At 41.5% G+C, this 21560-nt stretch overlaps 1 protein-coding gene across 1 annotated transcript in view; it reads right to left on the bottom strand.

Moving 5' to 3' along the window:
* LOC311240278 (uncharacterized protein) overlaps positions 1 to 21560 on the bottom strand; it is a 57515-nt gene that overhangs the window by 18478 nt on the left and 17477 nt on the right. The window contains exons 4-6 of the mRNA XM_084328836.1: positions 5459 to 5554; positions 3574 to 3614; positions 2348 to 2409 (exon numbers count right to left, since the gene is read on the bottom strand). Coding sequence (XP_084184962.1) covers positions 2348 to 2409; positions 3574 to 3614; positions 5459 to 5554 — 199 coding nt within the window. The remainder of the gene's footprint in view (positions 1 to 2347; positions 2410 to 3573; positions 3615 to 5458; positions 5555 to 21560) is intronic.

Below are 21560 nucleotides of genomic sequence, written 5' to 3'. Positions count from 1 at the left end.
TTAGGGTCTTTACTCTTGGCTACATATGAAAAAGAAACACAACATTAATTAATACGGACTGTATTGATCTATTTACAATGCGATATTAATTTCATACCGGTACCAGACCGCTCGGGTTTGAGGGGTTAAGACTCCATTTTACTCTTCCTTCCACTAGGGCCTGCTTTTTTGCTGCTCCTATGTCTTTACCTTTTATATTCTCTTTTGCTGTGAAGCACCTTGAGATCTCGTTTGAGTTTTAAGTGTGCTATAAAAATTAAATGTATTATTATTATTATTATTATGTTGTACTACTAACGTTAAATTGAATAAATGGCTGTCGTCCTACCAGGTGAAAAGTGACCATGGAAATTCTGCAGACGTTAAAGGGGAACTATCTTATAAATGGCCTTTTCCAGTAGTTTGCATTGTTTTCTAGCAATTTGGGGTTGTACCAACACTGACTAGATGTGAAATTCTCATTCAGTCCCATTCCTCCAGTTCAGCTGAGACAAGATCCTCCCCCACTAAACTAAGCCATTCTGAATTTAGCGGATCTGTGACATGTAAGAATTCTGATCTGCCACCGCCCGCCCACAATCAACTGTGATACGTTTATATGAGCAGCGAGTGGAAATAATGCGGAAATGGTTTCGACAGCAGAGACCTTCAGCTGTTCACACACACACACACACACACACACTGTGAATCACACAGAGAACTAGATAAAACGGGTGGGAGGGAATGGGACTGGGGGGGAGCTCTCTCTCTCTCGTATCAGCACTCGCTGTGTCAACGTCAACCTGCTGCAAAATATCATAGCGCGCGTATTCCGATCCGTGCAATAATATTCACAGGGGTATATATTGTCATTTGAAACAAATTAATTAGTCCCTCTCTATCTTTCTCTCTCTCCCCCAAAGGTATCTGCCAGTGCAGGTGGGTGACTGTCACTCAAAGCGCATGTCACTCAAAGCGCATTGCGAGTATGGGTGGAGCCCAGCCAAAAACAGCTTGGAATCTAGAAGGGCAGAAAGTGGTCCACCAAAGTACTTGATTAAAAATACATAACAATGCATTTTATTGAAAGAAACCTTACAGATGTGTTCCATAGACTCAGGAATTGTGTAAAATTGCCCAAATAGTGAAAGAAATAGCAAAATAGTTCCCATTTAAAGTCTGCCTTTTGTAGTGATAAAGAAATACGCAAAAAATTTAATCTCACCAAGTCCACATGGCTTTTTCACAAACAGTTAGAGCTATGTTTGAAGTCTCACGGTGTTCCATTAGACAGACCAATTGAACACCACAGATACCACAAATTCTTCTACTCAAGAGAGACATCGAGAGGTTTTGTTTCAGAATTTTATCATCAATTACTAACGTCCTCGTATGAAACCCTCCAACTTGACTCTGTCTGGAGGAGGGATATACCAGACCTGGAAAACGACTTTGATTGGCAAGGAGCCTGGGCAAATGTCCGACTTACATCAAGGAACCCGGATCATCAACAAATCAATCTTAACTATATTCACAGGACATACTTGACTCCTATAAGACTGTGCCGAATGGGGCTCAAACAAGATTCCAAATGCACCCAATGTACAAATGGGGACGAAAAGACATTTATGCACATGTATTGGGACTGCTCACCAGTTAAGGCATTCTGGAAAGATGTGACCCAACAAATATCAAAACTCGTATCTTGGAATATACCTGTACACCCCTCGGTATTGCTGTTGAATGATGTTTTTGAGTTTGCAGTGAATCCACAGCTAAAGAGATTGGTTTTATCGGGTATCACAGTAGCCAAAAAGCTGATCGCATCACGCTGGTTTCAACCGGAAAAAATGTGCCGTAAAGTTTGGTTTCTTACATATCTCGATGTAATTTACCATGAAATATCTACAGCAAGAATTCTGGGTCTCAATGAATCCAAAATGTCAATGTGGTTAGAAGTGGTGGAGAGAATAAAAGCTAGCTTATAATGGTAGTGTCTGGTTAGGTGCGAGGGATAGTGGAGGTACTTCTCAAGGTGGGGTCCGGGAGGGGGGGGTTCGAGCTGAGCATATGTATGTAGGGTTTTTTTTTTAGATAACAGGTATTATGGGTATATCTTATATAAAACAACTAACCAAAAGGTGATCCCATTGGATGTGCCCTGACAATTAATGCTTGTATATCTTATCGTGTGTTGTCATGTTTGTTTATATGTTTGTTTAAAAAAGAATAAAAAAATAAAATAAAAAAAAAAAAGTCTGCCTGATATCAAGATGCAATAATTGGAAATGTGTGATTTGGTGGATTACATTGTTGGAATATGTTCATCAGGGATAATAATTTCCCTATCTGGGATAATAAAGTTTACCTCGACTTGGACTTGACTTGAGTGTGATCGCCGCTTCCATGGTTTCTTCCTCAGAGTCTGACCTACAAAGTCAAATATTATCAAGAAAGACTCAGAAGAAGCTTCTATCCCCAGGCCATCAGGCTGCTCAACGAACAATGAACACTACACAACAACCACCAAACGCACATAGCACACACATCCACACGCACACACTCACTTTAAACAAACACACTGTAGCACCCACTCCCCACACTTTATATTTATTGATAAAGGATTTGCACTACAACTCGTACACCTTACTGTAAATTGTACCTAAATTGTACCTCATCCCAATTCTGCTTTGCACTATATAGTATTGTATATTAGTACACTGCATAGTATTGTATATTATATGGTAACTCAGTTACGTCTATTCTGCATCGAACATTGTACATATGTCTATACTGAACACTGTGACCTCATTTTCTACTTCTAATTTACATGCTATACTATGTTATTTGATACTTATCTTGTCTAGCACAGTCTCTGGAGCGTAACAGTAAGAAGCATTTTGTATAAAAGTATTCTGTACTTCTGTATGACAACTATTAAAGAAACTTGAAACTTGAAACTATCACACTGAAATAACATTGACCTAAATATGCTATAATAAATGTATATACCAGTTTACAAACTATATTCTTGCATTAAAATCAAGTTAGCAGACTATAAATTCACAAAAAGTAAACAGCAGTTGCTTTGAAACTTTCTCTGGGGGCCTAATTTTCTCTCCAGACACAAGTTGATTTTGTGGTCCAACTTGTGGGCTAAAGTAACAAAAATGTGCCCAGCTACAAACCTACTAGTCCACTAGCCTTGTTTTGCAATGCCGTCAGAAGGCTATGCCAACTATTTTATTTTCGATTGGCCCAAGCCAAACTATACAACCTAACCTGGACAAAATTCTCCTCAAGCTGACAATAATGTCAGCATTCTGAGCTATCTGCTAAATAGTTTGAGAAAACCGACGTTGAGGTGTCTCTGAGGTCTGCACCAGATCGGCCACTAGGTAACAGCTTGTGGCCTTGTCTGTTTCCATTCAGCCAAATAGGGAAAAGGCAAGCTTATGGGTAAAGGTGGACACATGAGGTTTAACGCCAACTTTGTGGAGGCAGAAAGCCTGACAAACTCACTGAATGTATGAACACTAATGAATTGATGAATATCTCAGGATACAATAGTATCTCTGATTCTGCTGGCCTTACCAGGAGAGGTCCAACCTAGTGGTCAGTGCGGCCAACTGACTCTGCAAGACAAAAGATTTGACACTGTATGTTTACAATCTACTTCAGATCAACAGGTTTACATGATTCATTCATTTGCACTTCATCGGATGACAGTCTTGTGAAAAGATTATGTATAATCGACATTCATAAGTGACAGTTTTGGAGGTGTTGCGTACGAGCTGGGATTGTAAGGTTGCAGATGCCCTGCAAAATGTGTGGTTTACTTTTTATTGGTTGACTGGATGAGTGAGCCCAGGGTTCTAGCACCACATCTGCTTCAGTCACAAGCAGGTACTTAACCTTGTTCTTCCCTGTTCATATTGAGTGGACAAACATTCCCTCTTCTCCTTTTAGCTCTTGTACTCTAAAAGTACATTTCAAAGCGTCCACCAAATGGCAGGTATGAAGTCTGGTCGGACTTGGCTGAAAGAAGGAGCGCGTTCAGTGTTAGACTAAGACTCCCTAGATGTAACACTGAAAGGTCCTTCATTCAGACAGCCATTAGACACTATAATGCATCACTGTGCCTCACTGCATCACTGAGCACAGGGTGACAGTACAGCCTGGCGAAATCTTCCTGGACACTTTAAAAAAAATTACACTTTTCACAATCCTCCTGGACACTTTTCACTTTACATTTTACTGTATATTTCTGGCTGGATAGTTGCATATTTAAGATTTTAGAATGTATATACATACCAGAATGTAGATCCCGGACCGTATTTTATTCTTATTTTTTAATATTAATATATTCGTATTCCTATTTTAGTGCTATTGACTACCTAAATGTTTATTGTTGTATTGTATTGTATATGTTCAATGTGAGCGATCTGTAGTGCCGAATTTCCCTCGGGATTATTAACTCATTGGACGCCAGTCACGATGATAGTCGGGTTAACTCGCCATCGCTTGAGCGCCAATCACGAGTATAGTCGGTTTTAATCGTTATTTCTTTTATTAGCGATATCCATTCATTTTCATCCATCCAGCCTGATCGTTGGGAATGGGTCTGAGCTTGCAAAAGGGCAAATACCGCCGCCAAACGCCTTCCGGCTGGTATTGCACTCCACTGGGAATGGTATAGTTTATTTTCTGGGACGATCCAAGCCGTGCGGGCGTGGTTTAAATACTCAGGCGAGGTAACCTGATTTCAACGATACATCTGCGAGGCTGGCTGGCCCCCCCCCCTCAATATGCAATGCTGTTGAACGTGGCACGGACCTCCGCGTCCAGTACTTCAAATGGCGATCAGATAATTGGATTCTTTCTTTTGCATTACATCAGATACAAGGTAAGAACATTATATATCAATTTGATCGTTGATCTGATATGTATTTCTACCCCGATCGACGCTGTATCTGTGTGTATGTGTGGCTGTTTTCCGTTGGGTGCAGGAGTTGGGGGGGGGGGGGGGGGGGGCGCCGCGCATTTCATTCATGTATGCACGAGGAAGGATAATAATGATGATCTAGCGTTGATTTCAGGAAGATTCGATAATCAGCCGAAAAATTACGTGTTTTGTGTATTCCACTAAAGGGCTATTATCTTTCTCTGGAATTACTAGAAATCACCAAGACTATACTTGTGTTCAAAACGGTATAAAACGGAAATGTACAGATAAAAAAACAATCAGTTTTGTACATGTTGAGTGCAAGCAACTCACTGATAATCGACGGGTGTATTAGAACCATAGCCATAATTTAAGATATATTTTAAGCACTCGCAAATCTCCCAGTCCTCCCATTGATTAAAGCGGTGGCGCTCTAGCGGCTTCTTGCGCACTTAAGCGATGGCGTCCAATGAGTTAAAGGATTTCTATTCTATGATGTGTGAGTGAATGTTTGTTTGTGTGTATGTGTCCAACCTGTTTCTGTAGAATGTCTTGTGTCCCACTGATGCCCAGGTTCTGGATGTAGGAAATAGCTGCATCTCCTCTCCTTTTCACCTTGTTAATATGGTTCTGATATGAGAGTGAGATAGAGAGAGAGACAACCATGAACCATGTTGATTAATATAGACCAACCATGTTGATTAATATAAACCAACCATGTTCCATTGTTCTATACACAACCATGTTGATTAATATAGACTAAGGGCTGTCACGATTCGTCGACCCAGTCGACGATTACATTTCATCGATTTGCATATACATGATCAACGTGTCATATTATTAATTGTATGTGCCTTTTGCGGTGGAAATGGCAGACGTTCAAAGTCATAACATGCGCAACGTGTAATCTAACTAATGCGCAGTGAATCACGTTCAAAATATAATTAACTTCTCTTAAACCACGATTAGTGATTCTGCCTAGAGCCAGGACTCCACACTTGATAACTTCCGTGTTACACTCCAGCTGGAAGGGAGGGGATGAGCCTGATAACCACAGTACACCTTGATTGATTGAAAACTTTATTAACAGATTGCAGAATGGGTACAATACAGTACGGCTCAATACACACAATTGTTAAGGGGATGCAGACCAGAGAAGGACTTGTGTCTTGTTTCAGGGTCCGCCATTTTCAATTCATTAACGACATTTATGACATACACAACATACAGATATATATCATGACATACAGGTATATAGTACTGTTACATTTGTGACATACAAGATATGCAAATATACAGTACTGTTAAACAGAGATCCTAACAGGAAATATATACATACGATGGGGAGGAGACTGTACATTAGGACGGGGTGGGTGGGAGGGGGGGTTTGGACATTTACAGCCTACAGGTAGGTTATAAGTTACCTGCTGCAGTCCAGTGAAGATACTCCACCTGAAAAGCAGGTTTATTGAGGTATTCCACATAAGGCAAAGGGCTATCAATGCAGCCAGCTACCAAAAAGTTATACTATGAAGGTGCTGCTGCTCATATAGTTCAAAATCAAACGTTAAGTAGGATAGCTTCAATAGCTAAACCTGTATGATCTATGGCTTAGGAACTAACCTAAATGATGCAAACAGCTCTGCTGGTGCAACCGTGGATACAGCAATTGTGTAAGGCAGAGAACTAAAGCAAATAATAATAATAATAATATTCATAATTTTAAAAAGTGTGGCTAGCTACAGTAGAACAATGGCTGAAGGGAGCATGTATATAACAGCAGGCCCACCGAGCCACAGATGTCCTATATAGTGTCTTGAAGGACTGGGGGGTTAATCCGCTTTCTGAGTGGAAAGGGCACACTTTGACCAATAATGGACGACTGAGCAGACTTATGTGTGACATTGGGGGAAATCTTACACACAGAACAGGCAGGAATTCACCACATCAAGTTAGGTACAGAAGCCTGTATTATGAGAAGCTATACAACATCTATAGTCTGCCTTATCTATTGAATGAACCATGGAGGTTTATATATATACCTCTATAGCAGGGCTCTACAGTGCGACCATATTGCTCGCATATGCCCCTAGAAATATGTGTGCGCAAACCGGAAAAATCAATTACTCGCACGGTGTGCGAGTGAAGATTACAGCCTCAGTCGTGCTTTTTTTTCCTCCGCTGATAAATCGTTAAAAAACTACAAGTCCCTCATTGCACTCAAGCCAACGGTCCCAATCACAGTAGAGTGACGTGACTGGTTTCAAGGGAAATAAAGGAAATGACCAATCGGACGCTCTCATTTGCTTTTTTACTTCCTGAAAGTCTGCCATTGCGATATGCGAGACTTTCCAGAGACAGTAACATTAATGTAACTTATTCTAGTCTTACCAATAGCAATAGATTTTAGAACACCTAGATTTATCGATAGCAATAGTAATATAACGTTAATGCAACAAAACGAATGCCTTGCTTTGTTAATCATAACGTTGATGCAGTAGCGTATGTCGTTGTGTTGGCTGTAACTAGGGATGGGTATCGTTAGGATTTTATCGATACTACTACTCTTATCGATACTGCTTAACGGTTCGGTACTTTATCGATACTCTTATCGGTTATTTTTTATTTAGCAAAAAAGATATTAAAAATGTATTAAGAACAGAATCGACATTGCTTTATTATTCTTTTATATAACTATATTACTGCACGTGGCTACTTTATCAATTAATACAAGCAGTCAGATAAATTAACTAATTTGGGACTTTCTATTTTATTTAAATCAGAATGTCCCACCCAATACCCAGCTGTTAAAAACGGTTCAATACTCCATGTCATTAGTAGAGGCTGTGACACTCTGTCATCCTTCCTCTAGCTCAGGGGTGGCCAACCAGTCAGAGACTAAGGTCGCTTTCACACAGGGGCTGTTTGGTCCGGACTTTCGGACCAGAATTCGATAGTCCGGTTTTTCGGGTCTGTGTGAATGCGCGTCAAACTCGGTCCGCGGACCAAGCAGGCGAACTCTAGTCCGCCTGAAAACGTAGGTCTCGGTTCGGCTTCAGCGGACCAAATATAGGAAGTGATTATTATTACCACTGCTTGCAGCACTCACTGCAAAACAAGCACACTGCATCTAATCTCTATCTATCTATCTAACTGTGCATCTTGGGAAGAAGGAAGAAAAACGCGGCTTATTATTATTACCGAGGCGCACGGCATTAATAATGGATCAATGCCACGTCAATACTATTATTATTATTATTATTATATTATTATTAATATTGGTCTACATTTACATTTACATTTAGTCATTTAGCTGACGCTTTTATCCAAAGCGACTTACAAGTTCTGTACGACAAGCCATCAGGAAGGGCACAACTCTATCAGCTGAGTAACAATGTTCGCCAAAGTGTTGAGTGCGAGTGTAGGTTAGTTTATTAGGACAAGTGCATGACAGTATGGTTAGTTAGGGTTAGATTTTTTTTTTTTCTTTTTTTTTTTATTCAGATAATGGTTGAAGAAGTGAGTCTTTAGTCGACGGCGAAAGATTGGACGTGTTTCGGCTGTCCTAACTGGGGTGGGTAGTTCATTCCACCATTGTGGGGCAAGGACTGAGAATAGGCGACTTCTCTTTGATGACCCTCTACAAGTTGTTTAGCGAGAGGATGGTGGTAATGTGCTTCAATAGAACAATGGATCAATGCCATGTCAAAACTCGCTCCGCTGATCTTGAGAGCTCGCAGACAGTCCGACCTAAGAGCCACAAAAATGACTGTGGTACCACAAAGAGCCACACCATATACCAGCGTTTCTCAACCTTTTTTTTCAGTCACGGCACCCTTCATGTGTTTATAGGTCTCACACTCTGGCCTCTGAAGTTGCTAATGTCTTTTTTATTTGGGCCTCACAGGGTTAAAAGTACCCTGTGAGACCCACGGTTGCAAAATTACAAAATCACTTTTAGCCATTTAAAAAAATAATGTTTATTTAAAAAATTCTAAGCACATATATAGTCAATTGGTCCTGTTGTTCAGCATCACAATGCTATTTGATAGTAAATGTGTTTATATGTCCCACCCTCTGAAGTTGCTAATGTCTTTTTAATTTGGGCCTCACAGGGTTAACCTCTTAAGCCCGAGATATACAGTAAAAGTGTATATTTTCAGCATTACGTTTGTTTACCAATTATTTTAACTGTTATTAGTCAAATATAAGATTATAGAAATCTCAGGGCATTGAGTCGGAAACCGGCGCATATTGACAGGAGGAAGTGGCACAGCCAAAAGTGAGTGTAGTCTTTTGAAGGAAGAGACTCAGAGCTTTCGAATTCGAAAAACTACCCTACCCAGCTCACACCAGCCCCTGTCAATCATCTGACTTCTGGATAAACTTTTTTATTTCTCTTATTTTTTGGGATTATCTCCCACAAACCTGAATGTTATTGCCATAAAACAGAACGCAGTTAGTTTCTCTACCTTTCTGTGAACGTCTTGCAAAAAACGGTGTTGCAATACGATGAAAAATGGTGGAGAAATTTACATTATAAAAAAGATGGCAGAATTCAGTACTGTATCTACAAAACCTGTTTAATCATCTTCCCTTTATTCATTTGCTTAGATTTTTCAGGTCTGGTCAATTTAGCATGGTGTTATTCACAGTCAAAGATAAAAAGAAAATTTAAATAGAATTGATATTCTCCTTTGGTTCATTACAATTTACTCAACCCTAGTAACATACACACTATTTCTGACACTGATCCATGTCCCTAGATTCAGATACCAAGAACATGCAAATGGACCATTTAAAAAAAAAAAATTAAGTGTTTATTCTACGTCCTTATGGAATGAGTGACAAAAATAAAAATAAAGTTAAAAAAAATATGGATGGAAGAGCCGCACATTGACGGGCAAAGAGCCGCATGCGGCTCGCGAGCCGCGGGTTGGCCACCCCTGCTCTAGCTGCTAGGGTGAAGGGACTTTGGGCTTGCTGGGACCGGTGGTGGTAGAGGGAGGAGGGGTGGGCTGGGACATGGTGGCTGCAGCCTCAGCCAGAAGATCTTTCATCTTTCTAATATATTTGTAGCTAAACAATTAGCTAAGCAATTATATTTCATTTATTAGCCTATTCATAATAATTCGTTATTAGCCTAGCTAACTCCGTATCTTGGCTTACCTGCAGTGGACGTGGATGGAACACTGCGAGCAAAGCAGTCGAAAACGGCGCATTTCTGCAGACTAATGTTATATTTTGACAACAGATGTTTTGACAAATTGCTTGTATTGCCACCCTTACTGGCAAATGTTTTATTGCACTTGTGGCAACGTGCGTCGTCGGCATCGACTTTCGTAAAGTGTACCCAGACTTTCGAGCGCTTTGCTCTCTCCGCCATGACTAGCGCAGAGTTCGGTCTGTGTGTGCTGCGCTTCAGCAGCACGGAGCCACTGACTGGCACCTCCCTTAAGTACCTGTGTGTATGTGTGAGTGTGAGTAATAATGGCTCGCTGCGGCTCGCTTCTCATGCAGAGACAGAGAGGAGAGATAGTTCGCAACGTTTAAATTCCTCGAAAAAACCTCATAATAATAATAATTTCTAGAGTATCGATAGCAGTACCGATAACGTCGGAGCTTATCAATACTCAGTTTTTTTCTAATTTAGTACCAGTTCCCGTTTAGAACCGGGGTCCGGGGGGCATCCCTAGCTGTAACGGACATGATAACATCATAACACTGTGTACACATTCAAATTGCAATAATCGATTCTAACATTTTTGATGCAGTTGAATTTTCCCCTTAGGATCGATGCATTGTTACACCCCTACACCAAAGTCACTGGCCCACTGTGCATGTGTGTGGGCTAACTTGGCTAGTGTTATCAACAGCAGAGGTGGGCAATAGGGTCCAGCTGCAGCGCCGCAGTGCAAGCGGTGTGAGGTAATTGGCAGAATCGACTGTCAATCAATTAGGGCTGACCTTCGAAGCTTTTTTTGGCAATCGAAGCTTCGGGGCCGAGCTTCGATTTAATTTTTTATTTTATTTCTTTTTTTTTATCTTATGTTGTGGGACTTGTACAGCACTTTCATAAACTTTGTTGTTTTTAAATGTGCTCTATAAATAAAGTGGGTTGGATTAATTAATTAAGTAGCCCCTTTCGTGACTGAGCCAACAAGGTTTCACTCGGCTGTGTGATTTAATTCAAGGTGGATCGCTGTTGTCGTTTGAACAACTTCAGATTTCATGGGAACTACCAATCCCCCAAATCAAGAATGTTTAAGATGAATGAAGTAAGATTTTGATTATTTGAAATATGGCCTGTGTAGACTAAACTATGCACAGAATTATGTCAGTCTACAAGGTCCGGATTCTACATGGTCCGGCAATGTAGACCTTGTAGACTCCACTACAGACCAATTATCAGTGAATGTTCATGCATTTTTAAGAAGGGCAACTTCCACAAAAAAACAAAGAACTCACCAAAACATCTCAGTAGCACCTTATCTAAATTTTATTTCCTATTTTGTTTATTCATCCCAGTATCTTTCTTTCTTATGTGTGGAATTCTACAAGGCATGTAGGTGTATATGTATTAGAGGATGATATCCTTCAAACAGGCAATAGTGATGATATAATTTGGGCAGTGCTGAGCTGGGTTACTTTCCTCCAGTGTATTTGTCCCCCGGCCCCACCCAATGGCCCCATGCGCGCGCACACACACACACACACACACACACACATTTACATTTAGTCATTTAGCTGACGCTTTTATCCAAAGCGACTTACAAGTTCTGTACGACAAGACAGCAAGAAGGGTACAACTCTATCAGCTGAGTAACAATGTTTATCAAAGTGTTGCGTGTTACAGTGCAGGTTAGTTTATTAGGAAAAGTGCATGACAGTAAGGTTAGTCACGGTTAGATTTTTTTTTTTTTAAATCATTTCAGATAATGGTTGAAGAAGTGAGTCTTTAGTCGACGGCGAAAGATTGGACGGGATTCGGCTGTCCTAACTGGGATGGGTAGTTCTCACACACACACACACACAAATCGAAGTAAAAAAAAATTGAATTTTTTTTTTGAATTTTTTTCTTCTTTTTTTAAACTTCGGGTTTTTTTTTAATGTTCGAAGCTTGTGCCATCGAACGAAGCTTCGAAGTATTTAAGACAGCCCTACAATCAATGGTCTACCTGACAAGCGAACTCATAAACAATGTTTCTGTACTGGAGGTGTACAGTATTTCAATAGGCAACCCTGAAAGGATTATTTTTCTAGAAGAACACTAGCCAAAACATAGGCATTGTATGCATAAAAAAGGCAAAAGCTAAAGTTAAGTGACTGTTACTTTTGTAGCAGTAGTTTGATATGATAGTTTATTTGATAGGGACAGCACATGTTAATGAACATCAAGTACAAAATACAAAATATAAATGCAGGGTTGTAGCAAGAGCTAATTTACACCAGGAGACAGCAAAACTCTTTCAATAAATAAATAGCCTGCTTAGGGTAAAAGCATTGTGACAATCAATGATAAAAAAACAATAAAAACAAGAAACAAGTTACATAAACTAAATCAGATAAAATGACCACAGTTCTGGTTTGCCTTAAGATGCAGTTTAAGATGAGTCTTGAACATAGAGTATGTGGGGCACTCTCTAATCACAACTGGTAGGCTATTCCAGTAGTTACCACCTTTAACAAAGAACACAGTTTTAGCAAAGGTAGTATACCGAAAAGGCACCTTACAGTCCCCTCTACTGATGGCCCTGGTCGCAGGGACCGAAACTAGAGAGCGCCACCCGCCATTTGCGCTCAGTTTTTACGTTTGGCGCCTCCCACTGAGACGTCTGAGCGCCGTGTGTCGGGCAATCAAATAGTCATGTGAAAACCGAAAATCATGATCCAATTCTTTAGCGGAGTTCTCACTCGCTGTCTCAGCACAGACATGAAGCGCGCACCGCGCACTGCTGCTACCCCCTCCCCACCTGTTTCTGTATGCCTGCATGTAAACAGAGGCTATTGCCTCCGAGTCACCGTGACGTTAGTTAGCACTGCTGCTGCTGCTCCTACCCCTGTATGCCTGCATGTAAACAGAGGCTATTGCCTCACCGTGACGTTAGTCTAGTCAGTGTGGGACCTTCGTGAGATAACGTTAGCTACCGTTACAAAATGACCCAGTCAACTATTCACTTAGTTTAATACATGAGGCATTGTGTAACGTTATCCAGCCGGCTAGCTACGGATAGCTCCCGACATCAACAAATCCTCCAGCAATAGTCCAGTGCATAATACCTCCGTTGGCTAGGTAACTAGTCACTACGAAATGTCGCAGTAAACTAAATAGTTCACTGAGGCGTTGTCCCAACGCCATCCAGCAGTAGCTACAGATAGCTCCTGGCATCAATGTCCTACAACAACAACATGCGTATTCGAGTCCCTGGTTTACATCGCATGAGTGATGGCTGCTGACTAGGGTCCAGGTGCAGCGCCGGAGAATTATGTAGCGTTTAGGGTCCAGCTGCACCCCCGGAGAATCCTTGCTGGAGCTGGAGGCCACTCGAGTATACACACAGACAGTGGAGCTGTTTGCAGACAGCGAGGTGGCGATGTCTCGCAGATAACACAATCACAAGTATGATTATATAATATATATATTTTATTAAAAAAAAATTATATAAAATAATAATAAAAAAAAAATCATCAAAAAAAAGTTGGCAGGTAAGAAATATGCTTGGCGGGTAGATTCTTCCCATCTACCCGCCACTGGCCGGTGAGTCAAAAAGTAAATTTCGCTCCCTGCCCTGGTGGTAATGCCAGTGTCTCCTTTTTGTTTAATGTCACTGCATTTTTTATTAGGCCTAGTTGTTGGCTACAACTTTGCCACAGTAGGCATTAATCACTTAATAGTTCAAATGTCTGTGTCCCATTCCCGTTTGCACACGCCAATACACACACACGCACACAGTGGGGCAGTGACTTTGGTGGTATGTGCTATTGCACAGATGTGTGTCCCATTCCCGTTTGCACATGCACGCACAGTACAAATATACATTTATTTTTGAAAAAATTAAATAAACTCTGTTACTTGAAATATTTTCACTGTGCTCCTAAATATTTTTGTGTGCTCATTTTTGTGTGTATTCATCTGAAATGAATATATAAAGTTAACAGAAGTCATTGTGTTTGGTGGCTTTGTATTATTGCTGGACAAAGGCCATGCATCAGAAAAACTAAAACATAAGAAAAACATCAACATCAGCTATGAAATTACTAGCATAGAGCACTTGCAGTGTATGTTGTTGGTTAAATAGTAACAAAACGCAGCATTTAATAACAATGCATTTGTGAATGAGTGAAATATGAGACAGACAACACAGAGTTGTCAATGTACAGTTTCCCCCCCACCCCCACCCCACCCGTTTCTATGTAAACTCTGCGAGCAACGGGTCCAATAAATGCGTCTAACATGCTTTATATCCTCGCCATTCCTGTATGCCCGTCGCGGTTAAATCCTTAACTAACGTTAGCTGCTAACTAAGCTAAGCTAGCTCACAGACACAGTAGAATCAGTTACATGGCATAGTGAGGAAAGGGGAGGGGGCTCTCTCCCTCTACGTTTCCCTCTGTACGTTCAATGATGATGATCAATGAAGTAGCCAAAATGTACAAACGAACTTGATAGTTGATAAATATTTCACTTCATTAGCAAAAATATTTTAAAATCATTAAGTCTGCTATAAGCTATTCTCCCTCTCGTGTGTGTGTGCAGACATTTACTATATGCTACTCTTTTTGACATGGTTAGGCTAATTAGCTTTAACAATCATGATTCCTGAACCTATTTTATTGAAAGGGAAGATATTGATTTAAATATATATATAGCCTAAGTATAATATATATGATTTTTTTTTTACATTTTAATCGTATCTCCTGTGCTGGCACAAGCACTACCATAACGTGGAGTGGAGAGATAACACACAATACATATAATAATTCACTAAAAAGCTATTTATGGCCGGTAACAATGTATCTGGCTGGTAGTCTAGTAGTCTAATCTAAAGCTAAAAAGGATGAGGATACTCCTTAAACATTTTGAAATATTCAATTGCAAATATAATCAATTGTTGTTGATTTTCTGGTAAATTAATAGTTTAGATTAATCGACTAATCGATAAAATAATCAACTGATTAATAACAAAAGTCGTTAGTGACAGCCCTAAGACTAACCATGTTCCATACACAACGATGTTGATTAATATAGACTAACTCCGTTTGGCAAAAACAATCGATGCCATTTTCCTCATGCCCGGATATAAACAGCGAGGCTGTAGTGTCGCGAGAGTGGTCCGAGCAGTCAGAGGCCATGTTATGTTACAGGACGCACTGGATGACGTCGACTGGGACATGCTCCGGTCGAGTTCCAGTGACGTCAGTGAATACACGGATGTTGTTGTCAGCTTCATAGCTGCGTTAGCTAACAGCATCGTCACCGAGAAGAAAGTTTGGATGTTCACGAACCAGAAACCGTGGGTGGATAACTCAATCCGTGTTACCCTGAATGCTCGCACTGCTGCTTATAACTCGGGCCGTGCATCAGGAAATATTAGGGCTGTACCGAATGTAATTTTTTAACATTCTAAGCTTCGATTAAAGTATTCGAACGAAGCCTTGAATGTCTATAAAAAATGTATTTACTTAAAATTAAAAAATAAATCCTCAATTTGAATAAAGTGATTAATCTGATTAAATTTGTCTTTTTCTTTTATTGAATCAACTTTCTTTAACACTTTCAGTGCCCATGACGTCATGACGTTTTATCAGCCCAATGCCTGAATGCCCACGACGTGTATTAGCGTTTTATTTTTTTATTAGCGATCTGATTTCATATTTCATCAACCGAGTCTCCCGTTGGTACAGCAGCTCCTCCAGCAGCTCAGAATGGCAAAAAGCGCCCCCTATCGTCTATCCCTGAGTAACTGCACGTCAGTCGCTTAGAGACTGACCTGGGATCAGTCGATATGTAGAGGCAGAGCCAGCTGGCTCCTTGAGCTGGCAAGCTGTCTGCTCAACATGGAAGTCATCGCGGGATGGGAATCAGCCTGGAATATATATTCACAGTAGCCAATACTCAATCAATAAGTGTGATCGATTTTTGGAATGGCGATCAGGAATTGGAATGATCTTTTTGGAGAACATCTGATCTGAGGTAAGGAATCTATTTTACCAGTCTTGGGATAATCAGAGTTGTATTCGCTGAGATCTCAGCGTTTGCCCTATGTGTGATGTGTCTCTGTGTGCGCGATCGCTGATGAGGAAATCAGAGAATAGATTTTTCAGCTCGCGGCCCCAGCGTGCATACGTACACATATACTATCGATAATCTAGCGTTTATTTGAAAACGATTCATAAATAGGCCGAAAAATGACGTTTTTGTGTATTCTAGAATATTCCAGTAAACGTCTTTTATCATGGAATATTTATATTTTCCTTGAAAACGAGGGCTTTTCAAAATGCTATAAAAACGAAAATGAACCGATAAAAAAACAATCCGCTTCGACAATGTTGACTGGAAAACGAGTCATTGATAAGCAGTGGTGCAGTCGTAATATGGGACCTGCCCGGACGCCACGTGCACGCGCACAGAACAGATTATTATTATTATGCAGAATAAATAGGAAACATGTTTGTATAGGAAATTACTAGTTTTTAGTTTTGTAAATATTGCCTTGAAATAGAGAAGCTGAAAAAGGTAGCAGGATGTAGCCTTCAATATATAAAGAAATTATATTGTCAACAGATATGGTTGAAAAACAAACAGTTTTAAATGTAATAGTTACAATTTCTTTAATTGAATGAACTTAAACTAGAAAAGTAAATACAAACTAAATTAACAATGTAACTTAGTTTACAGAAGGACAGTTTCCTTCTGAAGCACAACTTAATGCCTCATCCTTGATCCTTCTAGTCAGGACCATTGTCACATAGTGAGAGGTTCCACAGCTCAAGCAAACCCCCACCAATTGGTACAGGCTTGTATTTTGGTTTGGCTCTTCTCGTTCTTTGTTATGCTATCGGTATCCTATTATTATGCAAAGTCTATGTGATAGATAAGTGCCGGCCGCTGGGTACTTGGCGCGACGAGTCCAGTGACAATTGTGAAAGCATTTTTGTGTGCGCGCGCGTGCACATCCGTGCGCGATTGCGCGTACTTCTGCTCAGCGAACTACTAGGACGGCATGGTACCCCGTCCACCCACCACTGCATCCCTGTTGATAAGCGACGGGCAGATTAAAACATAGATTAGGCGTTTTTAAGGCTAACATTGAAGTGGATGGTGGGCATTCAACCGGTAAATCAAGGTTAAGCCTGGGCTCTGAAAGTGTTAATGAATATAACTCATCAGTTTCGTCAACATAAATAATCCAATAAGGGCACGGTTGGTATGAAAGTGATGGTGACGTCTTATAGTATAATATTATAATATTAGTGTAGCCTAATCTTTAACTGCAACTGTGAAGAAAACCCCCATTGGTTTAAACAGATTGGACAAAAAAATAAAGACTAAAAAAATATATATATAAAAAAAAAAAAAAAATGAAATAAATTTGAATGTTGATTTACAATTTGAATGTCAACATTATGATCGAAGCTTCGAAGCATTCGGTACAGCCTTAGGAAATATGGATGAGTACAAGGCAACAGCTTACAGGCTGCGCAAAGTAGTGTTAGCTGCAAAAAATAGATATGCGAACAAGATGGAGGCACAGATGGCCCAAAATGACACAGGAAGCTTATGGCGGGGACTACGAACGATAACTGACTATAAGGTCAGCCCCTCCTCAATCGGGAGTCCGATGCCTCCCTTAACTCATTTTACGTGGCGACGTTAGCTCACCGGCTAACGGCTCCAACTCCATAGTGAAGTTTGCGGACGACACGTGGTGGTGGGGCTGATCTCTAATAATGACGAGATGGCCTACCGGGAGGAGGTTGATGTACTGGCACGCTGGTGCCGGGATAACAGCCTACTCCTGAACATTGGTAAAAACCAAGGAGCTAAGGGTGGCCGGGTAGCGCAGCGGACTAAGCATCTGTGGACTACCACCACAGAGACAGTGGGATCGAATCCAGCTGTGGTGCCTCCGGCTTGGTCGACCGTCCATACTGACACAATTGGCAGTGTCAGCGGGTGGGAAGCCAGCGAGGGTGGGTCCTGGTCGTTGTAAAACAGCGACTCCTACAGTTCGGTCGGGGCGCTTGCACAGCAAGGGAAGGATCTGGGAGAGGTAGTGTGATCCTTCAACACGTTACACTCCCCCAGTGAGAGTCCGCTCTGCCAGGTGAAAAGAAGTGGGGATTGGCTACACATGTGTCGGAGGAAGCATGCGATAGTCTCCGCCCTCCCAGACCGACGGTAGGGGGCAGAGCACGCAACGACCAGGTAGGGGATTGGGAATTGGCATAACGACTAACATTGGGATGGGAGAAAAACGGAAAAAAGGAGAAAAAATTTATAAAAACAAGGAGCTGATCGTGGATTTTAGGAGAATACAGCAGGGGACACACAAGCCACTGTGGATAAATGGGGTTATCGTAGACAGGGTGAGCAGTTTTAAGTACCTGGGAGTCCACATCACAGAGGACCTGACATGGTCAACTCACATAGCCACTGTGGTAAAAAGGGCGAAACAGCGCCTCTACCACCTGAGACAATTAAGGAAGTTCAGAGTATCAGGGAAGATACTCCACTCGTTCTATTCCGGGGCTGTAGAGAGCATTCTGACTGGGAACATCACTGCCTGGTTTGGAAACAGCACTGCCCAGGATAGGAAGACCCTACAGCAGGGGTCGGCAATTAGGTCTAGCCACGGGCCAAATTTTCCCCAAGCCATTGAATGGCGGGCCAGGACCAAAAACAATGGCTAATTTAATGATAGTGAAAAATGCAGCACTGCGGCGGGTGCATAATAATAATAATAATAATAATAATAATAATAATAATAATAATAATAATAATAATAATAACTTTATTTGTATAGCACTTTTCATACAGAGGTTGCAGTTCAAAGTGCTTCACAACAGTAAAAAATACAGGCATAAGCGAGCATGATGCACTCGCAAATGGGGGACCCTGATGTAAACAAGACAAACGTCTTTCTCTGGTCTGCATCCCCTTAACAATTGTGTGTATTGAGCCGTACTGTATTGTACCCATTCTGCAATAAGTTTTCATTCATTCATTCATTCATGAACAGCAGATCAGCTGTTGCAGATCACCGCGGCGAGTGATGAACAGCAGATCAGAATGCATGAAAACACGACTCACCATAACTGCCCTGGGCTTGTTTCAGTCCTCCAAAATCCCTGCTAATGTTTGAAACATGTCAAATATCCACTCGCCGCCCTCCAATTCCAGATTGGCGTTGAATGCAGCTACTTTATCTGCCAACTTGAACACAGTTGTCATCATTGCCTCGTTTGCTATCTTGTCGCCACATATTATGCAGAGAGGACCTCGGCACGCAAGAATCACAGACCTGTTGCGATAAACCCGTATTTTAAGTATGACTCCTGTTTATTAAAATAAGCTTTATGTGTCTTGGAGGTCGTAGGCTTCTCTTCTGGCTCCTCAGTTGGTATTTCCCTGTTGCAAAGAAGCGTTAACGTTAATCGCTCGCATCCCGAACGCGGAAGTGAAAGTGCGTTAGGGAAAATATACACGTGACCATTTCTAGCATTTTAATTGGCTATAGTGACAGACATAGATATGATGAATAGATAGATACAGCTTCACAAAGACACTCTGGCGTCACAAGTGAATATTTCCCGTGCGTAAAATAAATATCATATTCTCAAAATAAACTGACTGGCCAGAAATTATTGCTGGCGGGCCAATGTCGGCCCGCGGGCCGCCTATTGCCGACCCCTGCCCTACAGAGAGTGGTGCGCTCAGCAGAATGGACTACGGGTATTGCACTACCACCCCCTGCAGGACTTATACAATAGGAGGTGCAAATCCAGAGCCTGTAGAATAATGAAGGACCCTCACCACCCCAATAACAGCCTGTTCAAGCTGCTGCGGTCAGGCAAGTGCCTCCATATATGTGACCCAGTCTGGTGATGTAGCCTACAAGTCGCCAGGGTGAAATGACAGATAGACACAATAAAAATTTTTATTTATTTTTTTTATATATAACTACAGTTCGAGAGTTGAAGAACATATTTAGTACAACAGCGAACAGATATAATAACTCTAATTGTAAGAATTCTGTGTTTAAAAAAGGCCATTTTGAAACACAGTTTGTGCTCTCCACAGAGGAGAGGTGGGGGCTGGGTTTATTTTTGCATCTGAATAGAGCTGCGTGTTGGGATTCAGATTCACTGAGCCAGGTAAAGGCATTCACACAGAGAGAGTCATTAACGTTAACAATGGACGCATTCAGGTGAGGGTAGTTGTCCACGCCCCCCCCCCCCCCCAAACTAGCTGAAGTGTGAACATCTTTGAGAGACGTTTTCTCCCCTTGAGTGTTTTAGACAACAGACTGAGTTACAAGATTTAAATGAATATATGATATTCAAAACATTCTCATATTTCAAAGTATGACACATCATTTGAAAGCTTACATTCTGTACTTTCACAATCTGGAAAAATCTGGAAAATGAAAATGGAGACATGTGGGCTAAAGCACTGGTCGCGGTCACATATACATGCAACAAGAACAGAGAGGCTCAGCGTCTTCCCTCAGGCCATCAGAACAATAAACACTGATCTCTCCACACACAAGCACACATGAACACACACACAACACAACAGTCTGCACTCACACACACGCACCACAGGTCACTTTAAACACACAAGAAAAGGAAACTTTTTTTTTAATACTTACATTTGTATTTACATCAACACATTAAATTATCAACTTACAACATTTAGACAATACTGAAACAAAACCAAACATAAAACAGTACATTGACTTGGGTCCCTTGAATTATTTATTTTCATACAATAAGTCGAAGTTCAGCAGCTCAGACCACCATAAGAGAGACCACCCACTCCCACCATCCAACCCAAGAAACAGGTCACCCGCATATCCTAGCTCCACTACGCCTGGAGCCGAGCACCCGGAGCCCCCACCGGCCCCAATTGCCAGGCCCCAGGCCCCAGGCCCACCCCAAGCCCAGGCCCGCAGAAGGCCAGAGCACCACGCCTCAATGGCCCTCAGACTCCCTGCGACCCCAAGCCCGGGGGCCCCCCCGGCCCAGAGACAAGACCGCCCAGACCACAGCAGCCGAGGGCCCAAAAAGAACCCTACCCCACGCACACCGACCCCACTACACGCAAGGCCCCCCTCTCCAGACCCGAAACGATGACATTTCCCCCCCCCCCCCCCCCCCACTGAGCCAAGCCTGCCCACTTCTGTTCTTCCCATGTCGCAAAGACCAATATGTACATTTATAGCAACTGCTGTTCTAACCAGACATAAAAAGGAAAAGAAAAAAGGACATTTGGTACTTCCAAGGATATTTGGGGGTTCTAGTTTTGTCCCCCTTGTCCCCGTTGGCGGGTGGAGGGGAAAATTGCTCTCCTAGTGATTCTCCCAAGCTCACTATAATTGTCCAACATGTGATTTGAATTATTGTCCTTCAT

Source organism: Notolepis coatsorum (genome assembly GCF_963971535.1).
Source record: "Notolepis coatsorum genome assembly, chromosome: 14".
Taxonomy (NCBI): domain Eukaryota; kingdom Metazoa; phylum Chordata; class Actinopteri; order Aulopiformes; family Paralepididae; genus Notolepis; species Notolepis coatsorum.
The sequence above is the reverse complement of the archived record's forward strand: the minus strand, read 5'-3'. Positions and strand labels throughout refer to the sequence as shown.